This window comes from Scaptodrosophila lebanonensis, unplaced genomic scaffold, assembly GCF_003285725.1.
Source record: "Scaptodrosophila lebanonensis strain 11010-0011.00,11010-0021.00 unplaced genomic scaffold, SlebRS2 tig00000043-arrow-pilon, whole genome shotgun sequence".
NCBI lineage: Eukaryota > Metazoa > Arthropoda > Insecta > Diptera > Drosophilidae > Scaptodrosophila > Scaptodrosophila lebanonensis.
In genome coordinates, this window is record NW_022060545.1 from 13,389,180 (window position 1) to 13,409,053 (window position 19,874).

Consider the following 19,874-nt stretch of genomic DNA (forward strand, 5'->3'; position numbering starts at 1 on the left):
ACATATCAAAGGAGGCAGTGGGGCGGCTAAGTCGAATTCCTATATACCCTGTACTCGCCCCCACTTCCCTCCCCCGCAGTAAATCAACTTCAATTATTTCTCTTTAGTTTTAGAGTTTACAATTTTCGATGTAATTTAATTTAATTTGAATACCATTTTAAAGTTAAAAACGTTCTAAACATTAAATGTTTGGTACCAGCAAAGATTTTTGCACCGTTCGTTCTATGGCAACTATATGATGCTCCGATATTAATGATTCTTGAGAATATACGAATATATGCAAGCTCATGAATACCTGATTTATTTACTATATATACCAAACAAGCTTTTCAACTAAGAGTGATCGTTTCTATGACACCTATGAGACATTGTCTGATTTGAAAGAAACTATAATATAAAAACCTCACAACAAAATTTGGTAACGACATCGTAAAGAGTGTCTTTCAACCATTAGTTCCCAAGGCAATCTTTAGAATATAGTAATCAAAGCTCCAAAATACCAATTTTTGGCTACGGTATTGTTATACAACAAATACGAAAATTGGTACTATCGCAGGTTCATTAAATAATCAGACTATACTTGTATATGGTTTGCTATAAACATAACACGTGTTTGGATAAAACAAGCCTATTTGTTATAACATACGGACAGGCGAACAGACGAAGAAAAGTACATAAATCGATTCAACTCGGCATGCTGATTATATGATATGTGTTATGTATAAGAACTGCCGCAACATTCACACTCTGCGTAGGGTATTTAAAGAAAAAAAGCACAAATGGCAGATGGGAAATAGGAATACAATTTCCCTGAATCAAGCGAAGCGGCAGGAGCAGCAACATATGGCATATAGCATACGGCATATGCCACATTGGCAGGCAGTCTAAAGCAGAGGCAGGCAACAATGTGCGAATGCGTCAAGCTGCAGCATGAGGCTTGAGAGTGTCAATGTGCGTAGTCCAGGTGTGTGAGCCAAGCGGGTAAGCTGATGATTGAAATGAAATGGCCAGGCATTGAATAACATTTAAGTGCGGAATGGGGAGCAGCAGTTGAGAAATGGCCAAGCGCAGAGTTATTTGTGCTGTGCCTTTGAATTGCCACAAGGGATCGAGCTCTGCCACTCTGTTCCACTCTCGCTCGCTCCCTCGCTCTGCCACTGGTTAATGCCTCGAGTCTCCACTTTGAGGTGCACTTTTCTCCTCCCAACATGATGTACGACAAATAGTTGCGCAACTGACACGCCAACAATGCGAACTGGCACAGATCCAAAGGAAAAGGACCAACAACTATAACAACTATGTGGGCGTAGGCCCAGCTTGTGCGTGTGTGCGTTTGGGTCTCATGTGCAAGTGGATTGAGTGGACACCATCGTTTGTCACACGCCATGGCTGCACATAGTACTAGCTGAGCCTAGGGAGAGATTGATTGTCAGTTCAACGTACGGGTACAGTGGGAATACAAAATTTAAAACAAAAAACGAGCTGTGATAAGTTAGAAATCAGAAGAATAAAAGAATTATACTATACAAGCAAAGATATTAAATTTCCAAAACAAATTAGAATTCTCAAAATTGGTATATAAGCTTGATTACAAGGACACAGCTAAATACAACGATATTAAATAGTGTTGTCCTTTAACAAATTTTGCAATTAAAAAATATGTACAGAGTCTGATGAAAGCAATTACAGAAATGAGAAAGATATGTATTTAATTTTAATTCAAGCAAGAAATAGTGGTATAAAAAGAAACAAATATTTTCAAAACTCACACCCAATTATGTTTAAAATCGAAATCTCTAAATACTTTTTCACTTCTTGGCTTTTTATTTTCTTTCCAAAAATCAATTCCCACTCTAGCTAAGTAGCATTGCTGCTAACAAAATATACTTAAGTATTTTAAAATGTAAAAAGCTAATTACATTTACTATACAAGCTACTTCTCTTTAAAAATATTCTTCTTAGTGCAGAAAATGTTTTAAATACAAACAAGTTCCTTAATAATTTTCCTTAAGGAAATATTCCTCACTCCAACAAGCATTAAAGATAAACATTAAAAGAGATGCTTTATTTTTAAAACGAAGAATCTAGCTTCAATATTTTGAATAGATCCATAAATAGACAGGTGGTTTATATTTGCATTTTAAGAGTGTGGTAAACTCCCCTTTTTGCTTCACACATAAGCACACACACGCTATTCATTATTTCCGTCGACGCTTTGGTTGCAGAGAACAAAATTGTTGTTTTGAGATTCAAAGTTATTATTCTATCATAAATATTTATGACGATTTGTAGCATGCAAATTTCGCCAGCGTGTTTTTTCATTGGAGTTTTATTAAATATGCGGCTGGCAGTCGAATGCAACAAATCGGCAAGTGAAAGTGAAACTTGGAAATGGTTTGTAGTAAAAGTCAAGCCCTTCACTGTGCACGGAGCTCAGTACCAGTGTGCCATTCGTATTGTTTTTGTTCCCTGCTGAAGCTATTTCGGGACAAATGGAGTTGCAGGAAGTGGATCAAGCCGCACTTGCACAAAGGCTCGACCACACCACACACAACCTCACTATACTCTCTTGGTTATACGTTACGTGCATGTGGTTTGCAAGTTGGAAAAAGCACACACACACGTACCCTTCTACATATGTATGTACATATGTAAGGTATGTACACGGAGCCAACTCACAAAGATGGCTTGCCCGAGGGCCTGGGCTTTCAGCAGTTTTGTTTATGTGCTAACATTTTGGTTGTATGCATGCGTGTGCGTGTCTGAGCGTGTGACTGCATGCCCACCCCACAAAGGAATGTCATTTTAACGCACCTTCATTACTGCTGACTAATTTTCATAAACAACATTTATATTTATTTTACTATATTACACGAACTGGGCTCAAATGCTGGTGTGCCAGCTTGGTCGAAAGCTCCAAAAACTCTAATAAACATATCTTGAAATATAATAACAATATTATTTAAACTTTTACTTGTTTTTGATGAGTCGAAAGTAAAATTTCTTTGAATTGCATTACTACTAGTTATACTAGTCTTTTGTCACTCAGTTTATACATTAAAATTTGCTTCAAATTATAAATCAATTTAATTTATTATAAATTTACATACATATGTATCTAATAACAAATTTCTCAAAATAACAAATTTAAGTAAAAATCATTTCAAAAGAATGCAAGTTTCTCAGACATTATTTATATGCTTGAAATATTTCACAGAAAACAAGCCCAGACAATATCAAAATATAAATAAAACATTACCTTTAAGCTGTAACGTTTGCAATAAGGTGAGATTAGAAATGCTGGTATGCTAGACAAACAATATGCAGTCAGAAGAGAAGTTCATAAAATTACAACAACAAAAAAATCCTAACGAAAGAAAGTCTGCAAAACGTTAACAAAAAGTATTGCAAATAATTTCAAAGTTTCAAACGAACACAAAACACAATCCATTGCATCGATTTGTAAAGTTTGTGCGCCGTTATCGATAGGTTTTCGCTTGTTCTTCGTTAAATGATCGATAAGCTCTTTAAAAACGAATTCGTTCTCATTAACATTTGTCGGCTGTCCGTTAGTGCGTGTATATGTTGTACTACAAGTATATTGGTGCGTTTTTCTGTGTGTGTGTGTGTGTGTGTGTGTGTATGCGTGCCAGCTGCCTATTTTTCTTGCTGTGGTTGTTGTTGTTGTTGTTGTTGTTATGCAAGCCCTCAAGCTGTACGTGTGAGTGGTTTTAGTGTTGTTCTGGATTTTTAAGTTGTTTTCGTTGTCGTTGCCGCTGACTGAGTTGCCATCCTACGGCACTCTTCCACCACTGCATCACCAGCCTGTCGTCCTGCCACGCCTTTTTGCTCGCTTTGCTTTGCTCTGTTTGGCTTAGTTGGCTTGGCAGTGGCGTTTTTGCTCGTCTTTAGTTGCAATTTGCACACAATACACAACACACACGTTTAGGGCTAACAACATACATACATACATATGTATGTATGCATGTATTTACACACACACAGGCACTGAATGCTGACACCAATTAGGGTTAGTTTGTTGTTGTTACTGTTGCTGTCGTGCCACTTTGAGCGGTTTCTGTTGTTGTTGCAGTTGTTGCATGTTTACAGTAGCCACAAAACATAATTTTTGTTTAGACAACTACACACACACACACACTTGTACAGATGTACACGCATGGACACAGGCGGCCATAATTACAAGCAATAACAACAAAAACAACAACAAGTACTGCAACGTAACTACAATGGCCTTCCTTTCTGTTTTTTGGTTAACAGCAACACTGCAGTCCGCTATGCAGCTTAAAATAGCTGCGGTTGCCAGGCAGAGCTTCCAGAGTTTCCAGAGCTGCTGCCAGGGCTGCCATCACAACATAATTTTCACTTTGAGTTTTTGTACTTTTGGAAAAGTTTTTCGTTTGTTGCCGCATTGAATTTGCAACGCGCTCATAACGAATCGTTCAACAAGAGTTGCTACACTGAACAAAAGAAATTATAGCAAACTTAATTACCGAATAAAATAGTATTCAAAATAAAGCAAATGCTCCGTCTTGTGAATAGAGAGTACTTTCGGTTGCCACTTAGCACTAACAAATTTGTATTTTTTTTTTTTTTTTGTATTTTTGTTATTGTTATTATGTTGAGTATCTTCCTGCAGCTTAGGCCATAACGCAATAGTTTGAGTGATCGATCTTACAGAATTTGTTTGAGACTTCAAGTTATTTTAAATCATGCTTTTGCGATGATGATAGTGCCGTCATTCGAACCGAATGTCTACTCAGGAACTCATATTGTGGGCCCCAACAATTTTGCCTTGGAGATGGTATTTTTATGTTCGCTGAGTAGAGCTGATTTAATGCAATTTTTGACGTCAAAAAGATTCTTCTTCTTATTTATCAGTTGATAACCACAACAACAGAAATTGTATCTTGAATCAAATATATGATATGAATCAAATATACTCTGTAATCCATAGTAGTGCTCGACTAAAATTTCGCTGACGTTGTTCTTTAATTTTGTATGCGATTTCTTTCAAATAGTTGAATTCCTTTTTCCAAGTGTACCGAAGTTATTTCAGCTGTTGTTGCAAGCTCTACTAGGTGATTAGAAAGTTTTTAGCTGCCAACGTTGCTGATTTTGTTGCTGTTGTTGTCGCCAGTTTGTGTCGCTTGTTTTCATTAGATGAGCGAATTCGAGCTCGCGCATATGTGAAGACTAACTTCTATCCACCTATCGCACAATGTGTGTGTGTTTGTGTGTGTGCGCGTTTGCCTTATCGTACGGTTGTTCGGTTGCTATGCATAAGCGTTTTATACTTATATACATGTATATATATATGTATGTAACATGTATGAGTGCACGTCGTGTGTGCTTACATCAACTTGACTTAATTCATTTTTAATGTGCGTAAAATGTTTTCCACATTTTTTTGATATCATTGCATGAAATTTTGGGACTAAGTTGATAAATTATTCTAAAAATATAAATAAATGATATCGCTTTTATGTTTATGAAGGCCAGCTTAAATTCCAAATGTCAGATAAGAACAAATTAAGTAGCAAGCCTCTTTTTATAGAGACTCTTGTTTATGTCGAGCAGTTGAAGCCACAAGCCAATGCTTTTAAACAAAAATAATACCTTTAAATAAAATGTGGTTAAGTGGCATTTAACACTTAGCATTGGCATCTACGAGAGAATTTGAATCTTGGTGATTTGCAGTGTAAATAGTTCCTTGCTATACAGCTAGGAACTATTCACTATCAGAGGCTACACTTTTTCCCGTGTAGAGCGTCTCTGAGAGAACAAAAAAGGAAACAAACCAATGCTTAAATTTCCAATTTCATTCTAATTTTATTTCTGAAATTCCTTCAGTATTTATACAGTTTTTGTCTTATTTACTAGGTTTTTTCTTATGTACTAATAATTCAATATTTTACTCTTTCTTATTTTCTAAACATTGTACTTACTCTAATTTTACATTTTTTGTCTTATTCTATCCTATCGGTGTCAAGTGGATTTCCCCTCCATATGTATATTTCAAGCCTTTCTTAAACGCAGTGTGCACCCACCCTTAAAACGCTGTCGCGGTCCTATTTGCCTATGCATTTTCTGTTATCTACTATGCGTTGGTCTGTACCACTGCTGCAATGCGGCTATTTTTAGACCGAGATTTGTTGTTTAGCCTACCTACTGCTTGTGCTCCCTATGCTAACTTCTGAGCTCTTGTTCACTTTTGTGAACATCTTGCGCAGGGCAAACCTAACTGTCGCTGGCGACTAAAACTATGTTCACTTTTGTGAACATCTTGCGCAGGGCAAACCTAACTGTCGCTGGCGACTAAACTATGTTCACTTTTGTGAACATCTTGCGACGGGCCATAATGCTTATTGACTTATGCTTCTAATTGCATCCAAGAATCAAGTTGTATTTCTCTTTCCACTTTGTCCAAAAACGGATTTTCTTGCTTGGTACCAATTTCCATCGGTCCAATACTGAAATCCCTTTGTTATATTTCCGATCTATGCCTTCGAAAAGCGGTTCGTGAATTCGAAATTGTGCTGGCTTTAAACTGTTCTCTAATTCAATGCTACTGTCTAACCTGTACAGTGGCCCGGAGTTCAGTATTGCCTTGATTTGCACTAGTGACGTACTTATTTTCTCGTACGTTAGAGTGCGTTCTTTTACTATTTTGTTTTGGTAATTTTTTACTGAATCTACTGAATCTACCCCCGTTCTTTGGATTCCTCCGAAGTGAGGACTTGCCAGAGGGATAAGGTGAAATTGTGGTCTTTCTAATTTTAAACCAACAGTATTTGGCTTAACTGCAGTTGTCTTTTTTACAGACACACTTTGTGCTGCTTGTACAGTGGAATTGGACATTTTCTCGATCTTTAAATTTGCCTGTTTGTATTGTGATTTTGAAGTTACTTTTTCATTCGTTAATTGGACGAAGTCTACACCTACGAGCTCAGGGGTTTTTATACATTGGACTGAGGATAATTTATCGTGACATTCTTTGGTGTCTGTTTCCTCAGAAATTCCTAATTGTGGTTGTATAGTAATAGAAGAAGAAGTAAATGTCTCAGCACCGACAAAATCATATTTTTCTTCGAACTTTAAATCTTCTGATTTTGGGACCAATCTTTCTTCCGTTGATTGAACAAAATCTGCTACTATGGGCTCAGAGGACTTTTCCAATTCGAATGAGGCTAATTTTATGCCTATTTCCTCACAATGATTGAAGTTGCCTTCTTTCTCAGTCTTTTCTTCTGAGACTTCCCAAAAACACCTAAATTTAGGAAACTCTATCGTTTCCTCAAACGCCTTTTCTGAGACTTCATTTATAACATCAAACTTAGGAACATCTATCTCTTCAGTAGCTTTCACTGAGACTTCCCAAAAATCCCTAAATTTGGGAAAATCTAATTTTTTCTCACAGGCTTTCTCTGAGACGTCTCCCATAAAACTAATTTTAGAAAAATCTAAGTTTTTCTCAGCAGCTTTATCTGAGACTTCGCAAAAATTCCTAAATCTAGGAAAATCTAATTTTTTCTCAGAGGCTTTCTCTGAGATTTCCCAAAACTTTTCTAAGTTTACGGTAATTGCATCTACTCTACCTGCCTGTGGGGTCTTAATTTGCATTGTTTGTATTGCCTGGAGATGTTGTTCGAGAAACTCCAAAACCTCTTCTAAGGTTTGGATTTCTTTTGTTCTCCTAGTGTACTGTTCATATTGTTGTAGTCCTGCCCTATCGAATTTTCTTAAAACTATCCTAGCCCATACTATATCTGCTTCTTTTATTCCTGTATCCATGCCGTTTATGGCATGAATACATTGCCTAGTAGTATCTAGCAGGCCCTGGACACTTTTTTCCGACTCACTATTCATTGTGGGCTGATCTAATAGTTTGTCCATGTGGTAGGAGAATATTTGTCTCCTATTTTCGTATCTATCTTTCAAAATATGTAATGCCGTTTTATAATTTTCTCTTGAGATTGGCAAATGCTGTATTAGGGAACTCGCCTCCCCCCTAACTAGCTCTTTCAACCTTATAAATTTCTCAACTTCGTGCAAGTTTTTGTTCTTGTGCACCAAGTTTCCAAACATATCTGAAAAGGCTGTCCACTGTGCTATATTTCCAAAAAAGGGATGAATTTCAATTTCTTTTAATTTCAATGTGCTATTCGTGCTTTTGTCTTCATTAATTTCTTTCATTTTACGTAAAAAAAGTCCTTCTACCTCCTCCAACACTTGCCCTATTTCGTTCTCAGTGCTAAAGGGGTCTTTTTCCAAGGTTTTTATACTCTCCTTTATTTCCTCAAACTTTCCATCTAAGAATTTCTTCGCTTCCGGCGCCTCTAGTCCTACGTGAAAATCTCCACTAATCTGCCTGCCAAATCTTTCGGCCTTGGCTATTACCGTATTTCTTTTCTTTTCCCACCTATGCCTGGCTTCGTCTTGAAATGGGGATGTGGCTGACATGCTCGTCTCCATTGGAGCTGATGGTACGTGTTTTTTAGGTTTGTACCTAGCTAGGCAAGTCATTATATCCCCTCTAACCTTCATCACGTTCGCCCACACGTTCTTTTGGAAATAGTCTACCTCGCCAAGACTTTTCTTGTTGTCCTCTAGGATCTCATGCCTTTTTTCGAATTTTTCCCAGAGCTTCTCTAGTTCTGCTAAGTGCTGTGAGTTTTCACACAACGTTTTCTCTCCTAAATTTGTTATATTTTCAATCTCCCTATAAATCGTCTGCTGCTCTACTAAGAGATCTTTTAATTGATCCCTTGTCAACACCATCTTGTCACCTTTGGTATTATTATTTTCGACAACAAAAAATATTTTATGTTATTATTTATTTATTTCTTCTTATTTCTATTTTTCTTAATATTAATTTTGAAATGTTCTTAATTTTTTTTAATATTAGTTCTTTTTTGCTCCTTTTTCTTTTTACTCCTCTTATCTTTTAATTTTTTTTGCTTCTAACAGGTACTTCTTTTGTTCCTGTCCTATTGAAATTTGAGCTAATTTGTATAGCTCTCGCAACTGATTCCTATATTCTTCTATCGTAAGCTTTTGCGGTCCTGCATTGGGTTCCGCTGCAGCTTCTATATATGGCCTCGCGACCTTAATAATTCTATTGAATACTCGGTCAAATTCTTCCATAGAAGCAATTTGACGTTCGTCTGTGGCTTCCTGGGGTTTCTGACTCATTGGCCAAACCTGGTAGAGGTTTAGCTCTTGTCGTCTTCTTTTGTCCAAACCTTCTATGGGCTTAGCTTCCTCTGCTTCTTCGTCTCTCTTGCGGCCCAAACCTTCGGGATCTGGTCTGATGTCGTCCTTCTTCGGCCCAAACCTTGTAGGGATTTGGGACCTGCTGTCTTCTCTCGCTTCTCTCTTCTTCGTCCTTCGGCGGCCCAAACCTTGTAAGGGATCTTTGGGAACCGCTCTTCTTTCACCCTCTTGCTTCTTCGTCCTTCGGCGGCCCAAACCTTGTAAGGGATCTTTGGGACCGCTTTTCTTCGTCTCTCTTGCTTCTTCGTCCTTCGGCGGCCCAAACCTTGTAAGGGATCTTTGGGACCGCTTTTCTTTGACCCTCTTGGTCCAAACCTGGTAGCGGTTTGCAGGGGTCTTCCTTCTGGTTTATCGGCCCAAACTTATCAGAAGTTTGGCAACCGATTTTAGTTTCGTCTTTACTAGACTCTGTATTCTTTCCCTTCCTACTTTAAAGGCTATGGCCTTAATGGTTCGGCTTTTGTTTTCGCCTTAAATTTTAATTTTTTGATTCTGACACCTTTCGGTATCTAGTTCGGATGGGCCCGCTATTGCCGACCTCGCCGTTTCCTTGCTCGAAGGACCAAAATGTAAATAGTTCCTTGCTATACAGCTAGGAACTATTCACTATCAGAGGCTACACTTTATCCCGTGTAGAGCGTCTCTGAGAGAACAAAAAAGGAAACAAACCAATGCTTAAATTTCCAATTTCATTCTAATTTTATTTCTGAAATTCCTTCAGTATTTATACAGTTTTTGTCTTATTTACTAGGTTTTTTCTTATGTACTAATAATTCAATATTTTACTCTTTCTTATTTTCTAAACATTGTACTTACTCTAATTTTACATTTTTTGTCTTATTCTATCCTATCGGTGTCAAGTGGATTTCCCCTCCATATGTATATTTCAAGCCTTTCTTAAACGCAGTGTGCACCCACCCTTAAAACGCTGTCGCGGTCCTATTTGCCTATGCATTTTCTGTTATCTACTATGCGTTGGTCTGTACCACTGCTGCAATGCGGCTATTTTTAGACCGAGATTTGTTGTTTAGCCTACCTACTGCTTGTGCTCCCTATGCTAACTTCTGAGCTCTTGTTCACTTTTGTGAACAGCAGGATGTCTATTTGTACAGAATGGCCCATATTTTTTGTTGTGGGGTGTCGTTCTTTCCTGAGATAGTGCCTGAAACCGTATTCAAGGTCTTGGAAAGCAGGATGTGCTACTGCGAAGCTAGTCGAGGCAGCCACATACCCATAAGAACAACTAATAAGCAAACCTGTATAATTTTAATAAAACATATGTAGTTTTACTTTGCATACAAGTATGTTAATAAACTTGCATCTAAATACGATTTTCGCAAACGACAGATTTAAAAGTATGAAGTCCTAAAATTTAAAACTATAATCAAACGCGGATCCAATTTCAAAGAATTCTGCTTTTTAATGGTACCTTTAAAACAATCAATATAAGTATTCTAATCATGATTTCAAATATGTACATAGTGTTGATATGACAATCAATTTTTATTTTCAATATGACTTACATTATTAATTTGCCAGTTTTAAAACAATTACCTGTAAACGCATCGAGCGAAAAGAAGTAGTATTTAACATTTATTTATGTCACATAAGTTTTTCTGTGAAACCCTAACTTAATATTTTGGGTGCCAATTTGTCATCCTTTTGAGCTCAAAACTGGATGGTGAAAAAAATGTCGCTAAGGTTGTTTTTCAATTAGAGCAAGGTCTAACAAACCCTATAGCATAGTTTAATGGGACATTTTGTAAGCCTATCAACATTTTTCCACAGTTGCATATGCTTTAAAAAAAGATTAAATAAAGAATATTCAATGCAGATTATAAGCTCACCAATTTGTTTCACAATCAATCACAGCTTTAATCAAAACACCATAAAAATGCCAAAGCGATCCACCCAGGAAAGTCGGGCATTTTTCCCTGTGGCGGGGTAGAAAAAGAAATATCGCACTAATTGCATATGACAATGACAACGACAACTGCACATAGACAGACTCCCATGGCGACAGGTCTGAATATCTGACTGTCTGTCTGTCACTCGCGTGCAACAACAATTTGCAGCAAATTGATTTACACAGGGACAACAACAAAAATGATACAAACATAACAGCCAACCAACAACCGAACCACCCATCCAGCAACCAACTTGCTAGCAGGACTGCAATGTAGTCTTCATTCATGTCTAACTAAACGTTTCGCCCCTCGTTCATTTGCAGAGATTTGCGCTTCAATCGTTTCGACGAGCTGCCGGCCAATGCATTCAATGGTCTGAGCCAACTGACGACACTATTTCTGAATGAGAACGAGCTGTCGCATTTGCAGGAGGAAGCGTTCGAGGGTCTGCAGTCGCTGCAGTTCCTCTATTTGAACAATAATCGCCTAAGCCGCTTACCTGCCAGCATCTTCCAGCGCCTGCCTCGATTGGAGGCTATGTAAGTGGAGCCCCGCATTTTAATTAAAATGCACGCATACGCCATGTGGCCGCAAAAACTTGCTCACATTTTACAATTTTACCATTCTTTGGCAGCTACCTTGAGAACAACGACATTTGGCAATTGCCGGCTCACATTTTCGACAATCTACCACGCCTCAATCGCATGTAAGTACACTCGCAAACTCACACACACAGAGAGAGAGAGAGAGAGAGAGATAGAGACCCACCATATACTTGCTAATGGCATATTTGCACATTTTCCACAGTTTCCTTTACAACAACAAGCTGACCAACTTGCCCGTCGATGTGTTCAACAAATTGCAGAGCCTGAAGCGACTGCGTCTCGATGGCAATGCCATCGACTGTAATTGCGGTGTTTACTCGCTTTGGAAACGCTGGCGGTTCGACTCACAGCGCCACATCATGACCATTACACTGACCTGTGCCGCGCCAGCTGCCCTTCAGCGCCACTCCTTTGCCAGCCTCACAGAGCAGCACTTTCGATGTGGTAAGTTCATACTTGTACAACTATTATTTTTGGGCCTCAATAAATAGCAATACACTCGCTATTAAAAAACAATTTGTCAACAATGGAATAGATACCATAAATAAATATTATAAAGCTAAGTACAGAGGTTCCACAGGAGTATAAAAAGCCCTTCAATCAAACAAATTGTGAAGAAAGACACAGAGACTACAAAATAATTTGAAAAATAATATGATTGAACAAATAACAAAGTACCATTGATAGGCTGCGTTTTTTTTTTCAAATGTTTGAGGGAACGATGCTTCGGGAATAACTTAAAGCCGAGCGTGCTCGACTAGGTTCTACCCCTAATATATATTTGGTTCTGGTTTCGGTTAAGCTTGTCCATCAACAAAATCAAAATTGAAGCTTGGAATATTGAATATTTGAACATTGATGTTTAAAGTGCATGAAAACTTTTTGACAATCATTACTGATTCACTTCTACCTTAAATATTCTGCAGTTAAGCCAACCCTTCTCGCCGGTCCGCATGACATAGAAGCGTCGATTGGCGATGATGTTGCGCTGTTGTGCCAAGTTGATGGTGAACCGAAGCCCGAGCTGACCTGGATGCAGAACACCAATCAGATAACCAGCGAATATGCGCCGCACATGCAAATCTTGGCCAGCGGCACGTTGCGCATCAATGGCGTGGCATCGAATGACATTGGCATCTACCAATGCATGGCACACAACGAAATGGGTGAGATCAGGTCCCAGCCTATACGCCTGTTAGTCAATGAGGACACACACAGAGACACAAGCAACAGCAATCAAGTGTGGCCCACGTCTGAACAAACGGATGCGGAACGCACGCCACAGCCGCCTCGATTCACACTCCAGCCGCGCAACGAAATTGTCGGTCTGCATGGCGGTGCACACATTCTCGATTGCGCGGCCAGCGGCTGGCCCCTGCCGGACATACAATGGTTCGTCAACGGCCGCCAGCTGACACAGTCTACGGCCACGATGCAGCTGCAGGCCAATGGCAGTCTGGCCCTGCTCCAGCTCAGTCCGTTGGTGGCGGGCACGTATCGTTGTGAGGCGCACAATCGTTTGGGCAGCGTCCAGGCAACGGCTCACATCGATGTGAAGGGTGAGTGTCAATTGGGTGGTGGTGGGGTATTGGGGGTGTACTGGAGATTGCGAAGTTCTGGGATTGCATTTCAGTCATTCAAACTGTCGCCATCACAGTTAGAGTAGCGATGAATGAGGGTGTCTGCGTGCGAGTGACTGCCGCGTGACTTTTTTACTCAATTCGCAGTTTATTTAATTTGTTTTGGGTTGTTATTATTTACTTTTTTTTATTTTAAACTCGTTACGCTGCATTTCAAACGCGTCTACGTGCCATATTTTACAAAATGGCCGCGCACACAAAATGGTACAGTCAGCGCATTTTAACTAAACGAAAGCGGACGCTCCAGCTGTATAAAACTATATAGTACTAGTATACTCATATTTATGTAGTACATATATATCCGCCTTAGGCGTTGACTCAGACGCGTTAATTAATGCATTATTCAACAAAGCCTCATTATAATTTGTGGTCGCTGCATAAAATGAAGTGCTCATTTACGCATTATTTTTCAATTTAAGTGCAAAATTCATAAACTATTCAAACAAGCGTGCAAAAATGTTGCAAATTAGAGCTCTAGAATATCAAATACCCTGCTAAAGTCTATAAAAATAAATGCAAATATACGCGAGCGAGTTATTCAGGATCGTTTCCAGAATAAAAAAAATATATATTATTGATAAAGTTAGCATTAACTTCGATTTATCGGTTTTGCATGCCTAACTGCGTTTTATACATTCTTCATTCAGATATTCTTATTGGTATGCTGGTCCGCTGAATTTATTATTTTAAAACAAAAAAAAAACAATGGAAGGAAAATAGAAAAATCCATTAATGGACAAATTTATAAGAAAAACTAAAATTCTTCAAAAAAAACTTAACCAATCGCCGAAAGGATCAGCCACGAAACTATTTTGAATATTACCACAAAATTTGATCAAAATTGGTTGACCGGTTTCGGAGTCTATAGGGAACACACATACACATTTTTATATACGAGTGTATGACAAATCTAAAACGATATTTTCTATTAGAGAAAAGTAGTAACCCAAAATATAATTATAAAAGGATATGTTAAGCAAAAATGCATAAACTCCCATTTCCAATAGCTGGCAAAGAGAGTATTATAAAAAGTCAAAAGCGTCATGCATGAAACATGATATGGTGGTGCGTAAGAGGAGGCGACGGGCGAGTGGTGGCTCCCATTAGTATGTGGTGGTCGGAGGCTGTGCGTGCCCAAGTGGCGCTTGTTGTCAAGTCAACGAAGCGCATAACCAGACGCTTTGGTCGTTCGGTTGGTCAGCATAATTAACTTGCAAACAAGACCAACAATAAATGCATATTTCTGCAAGTTCATCATACATAAATTATTCCTGCCTGCCTGCCAGCCTGCCAACCTATTTGTTTGCGTTTGTTGTTTATTCGTTTTGGCACAGCGAAAAAGTATGCAATGAAAAATGTATTTACTCATTGCATATTAAGCCCGCATGGGATAAGCCCAAACAAAGGAAGGCCGACACAGAGAGAGAGGGAGAAAGAGAGAGAGAGCGAAAGAGTTGTAAATAGAAAACTAAACAAGCAACTGGACCGACAACTGGCCACAGGCTGTTGGTTGTAATGCCTCAACACCACCCTCCCCACCCCCCTTATTTGTTTGTGCGATTTGGAGCAAAAAATCGCGCATAATTGCTTACAAAAATCGCTCATACGTACCGCTGCACCTTTCACTTTTCGTTCACATCTCGTCCAATTTTTCTTGGCTAGATTTACCCGAAATTTTAATGGCCCCACAAAATCAAACAATCAAATTGGGCAAAGCATTTGTGCTGGAATGCGACGCTGATGGCAATCCGCTGCCAGCCATTTCGTGGCAATTCAATGGACAGCCTCTGGTTAGCAGCCAGCATTTGATGCTGGAGAACGAGAACACCGAGCTGGTGGTCAATGAGGCGCGGGAACAGGATGCAGGTAAGTGCCACAAACACTGCAGCCAACCACTGGCCGCCGTTTACATTCCATTTTGATTCGGGCCAGGAATCTATCGCTGCACGGCTACCAACGAAAATGGCGAAACCAGCGCCTCGGCTAGCATTAGAGTTGAGCGCTCGCAGTCACCTCCACGTCTGGCCATCGAGCCCACCGATTTGGTGGCCATTGCCGGCACTACATTCGAGCTACCCTGCAAGGCTGAACAGCAGGAGGATGGATTGCAGGTAGGTTTTCGAAACCAGAGTGCAGCACTAAAGTACTTAAAGCACTGAGCAACACAAATTCGCATCGAGATGAGGCAAATATAACAATTAAGTAAAATCAATTACTGATGGCAATGGGTAACAAAAATGTAAATTCTAAGCCAATTTAACACAATATGTATTTGTATTTTTAAATCAATCATTCCCTTATGGCACTTTTCAAAAGACTCAAATCTCTGACAATTTCTGGTTCGTTAAATTTTGGTTTTATTATTTTAGGAATAAAAACTATAATTAATTACTGTTTCATTTCTCTTACAATTTAATTTCAACATTAGTTCTGGGAATAAACCAAACTAAACAGTATTTGAACTGATCATTTTGAATTTATGAATACGTTTTAAAACAACTTTTTAATGCTATCTTATTATAAGGCGATCGATCCTTTTAGAATAAATGAACACTCAAACGATCTCAGGAGATAGTAAGACATCATTATAAAAAGTTCTCGCTAATCTAAAATTTCTAAGAGGAGGTGGACACCCAGTCTGGACACCCATTTAGTAAAAAGTAATGTTGTGAATAACAATTAGAAGTTAATTAATGAACTAGTAATTGCCCGAATATCATCCAAAAGTTATACCATATACTCTGCATGCAAGCTTCCTTCAACTACAATTTTTTTCAACGGGCACTTTTAACTTTAAACTTCTTTTCCGAGATTCAGATCCCTGCTGCATAGTGTACGTTGAAGGGCATTTCATTCTGTTTGCACACACTTGTTGATGTTTTCATTTTTTTTTTTTTGGATACAGATTTCCTGGCGGCGGGATGGCCGTCTCATTGATCCGAATCAGCAATTGACGGAGAAGTATCAAATAAGCGGCGCCGGCAGTCTATATGTAAAGAATGTAACCATTTTGGATGGCGGCCGCTACGAGTGTACGTTGAAGAATCAGTTTGGGCGCGCCACAGCCTCCGCTCTGGTCACCATCAGGTGAGTGTCTTTGTTGCTTCTCTTCCAAGTGAGCGGAGTAAATAGTAAAACTTTTGTGCAAATAACAAAACTTGGCTGGCCAACTCATTTAGAACTTGGCACACAAACTGCAACAACAAGAACTGCATAAAAAGCGCCACTTTAATTGCTGAAAGAAATGGCTATAAAACTCCATTAACATCAAAAAACGGAATTTCTTGCTTAACTTCTTCTCACTGCCCAAAATATATATGTAAAACTTCAGCAGAAGACTTTGAGTAGACGGCTGTTTTAAGTTAGAACTCTATGCGCCTCCCCCACTTAAAATGCATTTAACTCTGCGGCAAAGTTGGTTAATTAATTGAGAAATAGTTGCGGCGCTCCAAACCGCACGTAAATGGCAAAGAAAGAATCTGGAAGCACAGTGGAAACAATTTGGCAGTCAATCAAGACGCAACGTAGTCAGAGTAATTTGCATGTTTGCGAATAAGTTTGCAACGCTTTGGGAAAATAATAACTCTATTTGTTTTATTCATTATTTATTTGTTTGACAAATAATCAAGGGTAATGAATTTCTTAAGTTAAATTGAGCTCACAGTAATATGAGATAAATGGCATAAATTTGTATACCTTTTTGGGCTTTAAAAAGTAATACGAGTTAGTGAATCGAAATTGATGCAGATGTTTTATTTCTGAACGCAAATATACCTGTCGCAGATGCATATCTAATCAAATAACGAATATTTGATTGACCCATTAATCCTTGGCTTAATAACTATATTTTCTCTGGTGATATTCTTAATCGATACAATATTCGTAAATTCAATTCAAGATGACAGCCTCACAAACGTTAACAGCATTTATGGCATAATTTCATCGACTGTGTGCCACTTACAACTAAAATGTTGATCAAATATGCACTAAAAGGCATCGAAAAGCAGGACGACGACGAAAGTCGAAAATGTTGGCGACTTGGCCACGTCCAAAGTGCTAAGCCAATACGAGGCAGGAAGAAACGCACACACACAAATGTACATTGATTGGCACACACTGAGACACACAGAAACCGACTCAAACACACACTCAGTGTCTAGGCAGGGGCAGAAAATTGGCGAAATTGAAAATAAGTTGACAAGTTGTTGCACAATTGACATAGATGGCCGTCCATTAAAGTTTTGCAACTGCAACAGCGCCCAGAAGACGGCAATAGTGTTTATTGAGCAAACGAACAGTGCAAATGCAGAGGCGGTAAATCAATTTAGGCCATGATAAAGCCACCGCTACATCTGGCTTAGATAACTAGGCAGTACGAGTAGCAGGGACCGCAAGACGCATGAGTTTTTGTGGTCTTGGCAATGCTTACGCAGCAATTTTTAAATGCATTATGCATGGCCCCATATACATATATAAGGATGTATGTGTGTGTCATGAGTAAGAGGCCCCAGTCTAGTCGAGCTCAACAAAGTCGCCTATGGTTGCCAGCCAGCCGGCAGCATTAGAAAGAAACTTTACTCATTACGCGCTGCCAGCCTCAGCCCGAGCTTTAGCCGCCAAGCCAGCCACAGCAAGGAAAATTGAAAAGAGGAACGCATGAAGGAATGAATAAAAGACGCAAGCGAAGCAACATCAAGCCGACGGTAAAAGTGAAAAACTATGCATTGTGAGCCAACAAATATGCGCGAATATATGATACAGTTCATGACGAAAGTATACAAACACTCCCAAACACAGGAAACTTCTTTCCAATTTAAAAACTAAATTATTCATACGTGTTTGTAGAACTAATAGCAATTAAAATGACAAACTAGAACTTAGAAAAGTTCGGAGTGCCAGTTATATAAAACCAAATAGCGCTGCTTCCTCTATTAAACAAATATTATAGCTATATAATTGAACACGTTTAAGAAATAGAACGCCCATACTGCTTCAGATTTAAAAATTTCTTTCTTTTCCTTTTTCAAAGAAATTTTGGTTTTTAGCAGTTGTTTGCATATTGAATAAAAACTGTACAGTTCCAATTTATAACCATTTTTCTCAATATTATTTAATAATCATAGGTCCGCAGCTTATCAATGCAAAACGGATCTGAAAGAGCTTCATATTTTTTACCTAAATGCATCTTTAGGCTAAGTTCGGGAAAGTTTTCATTTCGGAAAGGATTAAGTCCCTATTGACCGAAATTGTAGCGTAGATTATTATTATTATTTTTTTTTTAAGCAACACAAATAGCACACGGCAGAAGTTTGTTACAATCTACTGGCGGGCTTACTCGACTGTAGTATTCTATGGCATTACGAGATGGCAGTTTGTGTTTGTAAGCTTTCCCATAGTCAACTGTTTCATCAATCGATTACAACAATTTGCAAATATTGGATGGCAAAGTTTGTGGAAATGTGCATCACTCAGGAAAGTTTGAGGCAATGACGACTTTTGTTTTCTTTACTGTGGTAATAAATACATAAACTGTACTTATTACATGAATATAAAATATCCAAGCTGTTGCTAAGAATTTTGAAATTTGACCGTATTTCCCATTTCCATTCATGTAACGTGACAACTTATACAGCATATAAATGGAAAGTGCAAATGAATTGCTTTAGAATTTGTTACAATACTTATATCGTGGATTGTAGGTAATGAAAGCTTCGAGAGAAGTAAGCAAAGACGCTTCGGGGAGCTCTCAGCAGGAGCAAAAGGAACAACTAAAGGCGGGGACCCAGAAATCCGACTAAGTTGTGGGTAATGCTGGCGTAAAACAAAAGCTTATCCTGTTACTGGCATTGTCGTCGCTTAGCGTTTGGTGTTTGCTGCTTTCAGCATTCTGCTTGGTGTGGTGCTAGCCACGGAAATACGTTTGCCACAGCATGTGGCACACACTAGCATACACCCAGAGCTGGGCCCCAACAACGACACCAAGCCACAAAATATACTATAGACCAAAAAACGGCATGACACAAAAAGTAGCAGCCGCAAAATAGCAGTAGAAATATGTAGTGGGTAGCAGTAGTATGTAAGCAGTAAGGCTACTGCCAACTACTGGACTGCTCGACGTTGGTGCAACAGGGTGTATTATGGTCGTTAAGTTATTACCTACAACGCGCGCGTACAATGGCAAAGTTTACACAGCGGCGAAAGTTTCCAAAGGAAATTCCTATAGCGGCACAAAAACCGGCAATAGTTGGGTGAGGGCGACACGGAAAAAGAGCGCAGGAGGCACGGGGTACGAGGCCGTGGCAAGTAAATGCAAGGCATGAATTGTTGTTAATGCTGCTGTTGTAGTTTTTGTAGCTGCTGCTGCCTTCGCAGTGCTTTGCGCCGATTTTTTGCTTAAAGTCAACATCAGGCGCCAGAGCGCTGTGAAT

General features: G+C 38.9%; 1 protein-coding gene across 1 annotated transcript in view; it reads left to right on the forward strand.

Annotated features, from left to right (window-relative positions):
- The window catches only part of LOC115622522 (peroxidasin), a gene marked incomplete at its 5' end in the record, with an annotated part of 46,001 nt that overhangs the window by 17,422 nt on the left and 8,705 nt on the right, over nucleotides 1-19,874 (forward strand). Inside the window, 7 exons of the mRNA XM_030516486.1 lie at nucleotides 11,525-11,740; nucleotides 11,836-11,907; nucleotides 12,009-12,250; nucleotides 12,733-13,365; nucleotides 15,109-15,312; nucleotides 15,379-15,557; nucleotides 16,352-16,533. Of these exons, the coding sequence (XP_030372346.1) occupies nucleotides 11,525-11,740; nucleotides 11,836-11,907; nucleotides 12,009-12,250; nucleotides 12,733-13,365; nucleotides 15,109-15,312; nucleotides 15,379-15,557; nucleotides 16,352-16,533 (1,728 nt within the window). The remainder of the gene's footprint in view (nucleotides 1-11,524; nucleotides 11,741-11,835; nucleotides 11,908-12,008; nucleotides 12,251-12,732; nucleotides 13,366-15,108; nucleotides 15,313-15,378; nucleotides 15,558-16,351; nucleotides 16,534-19,874) is intronic.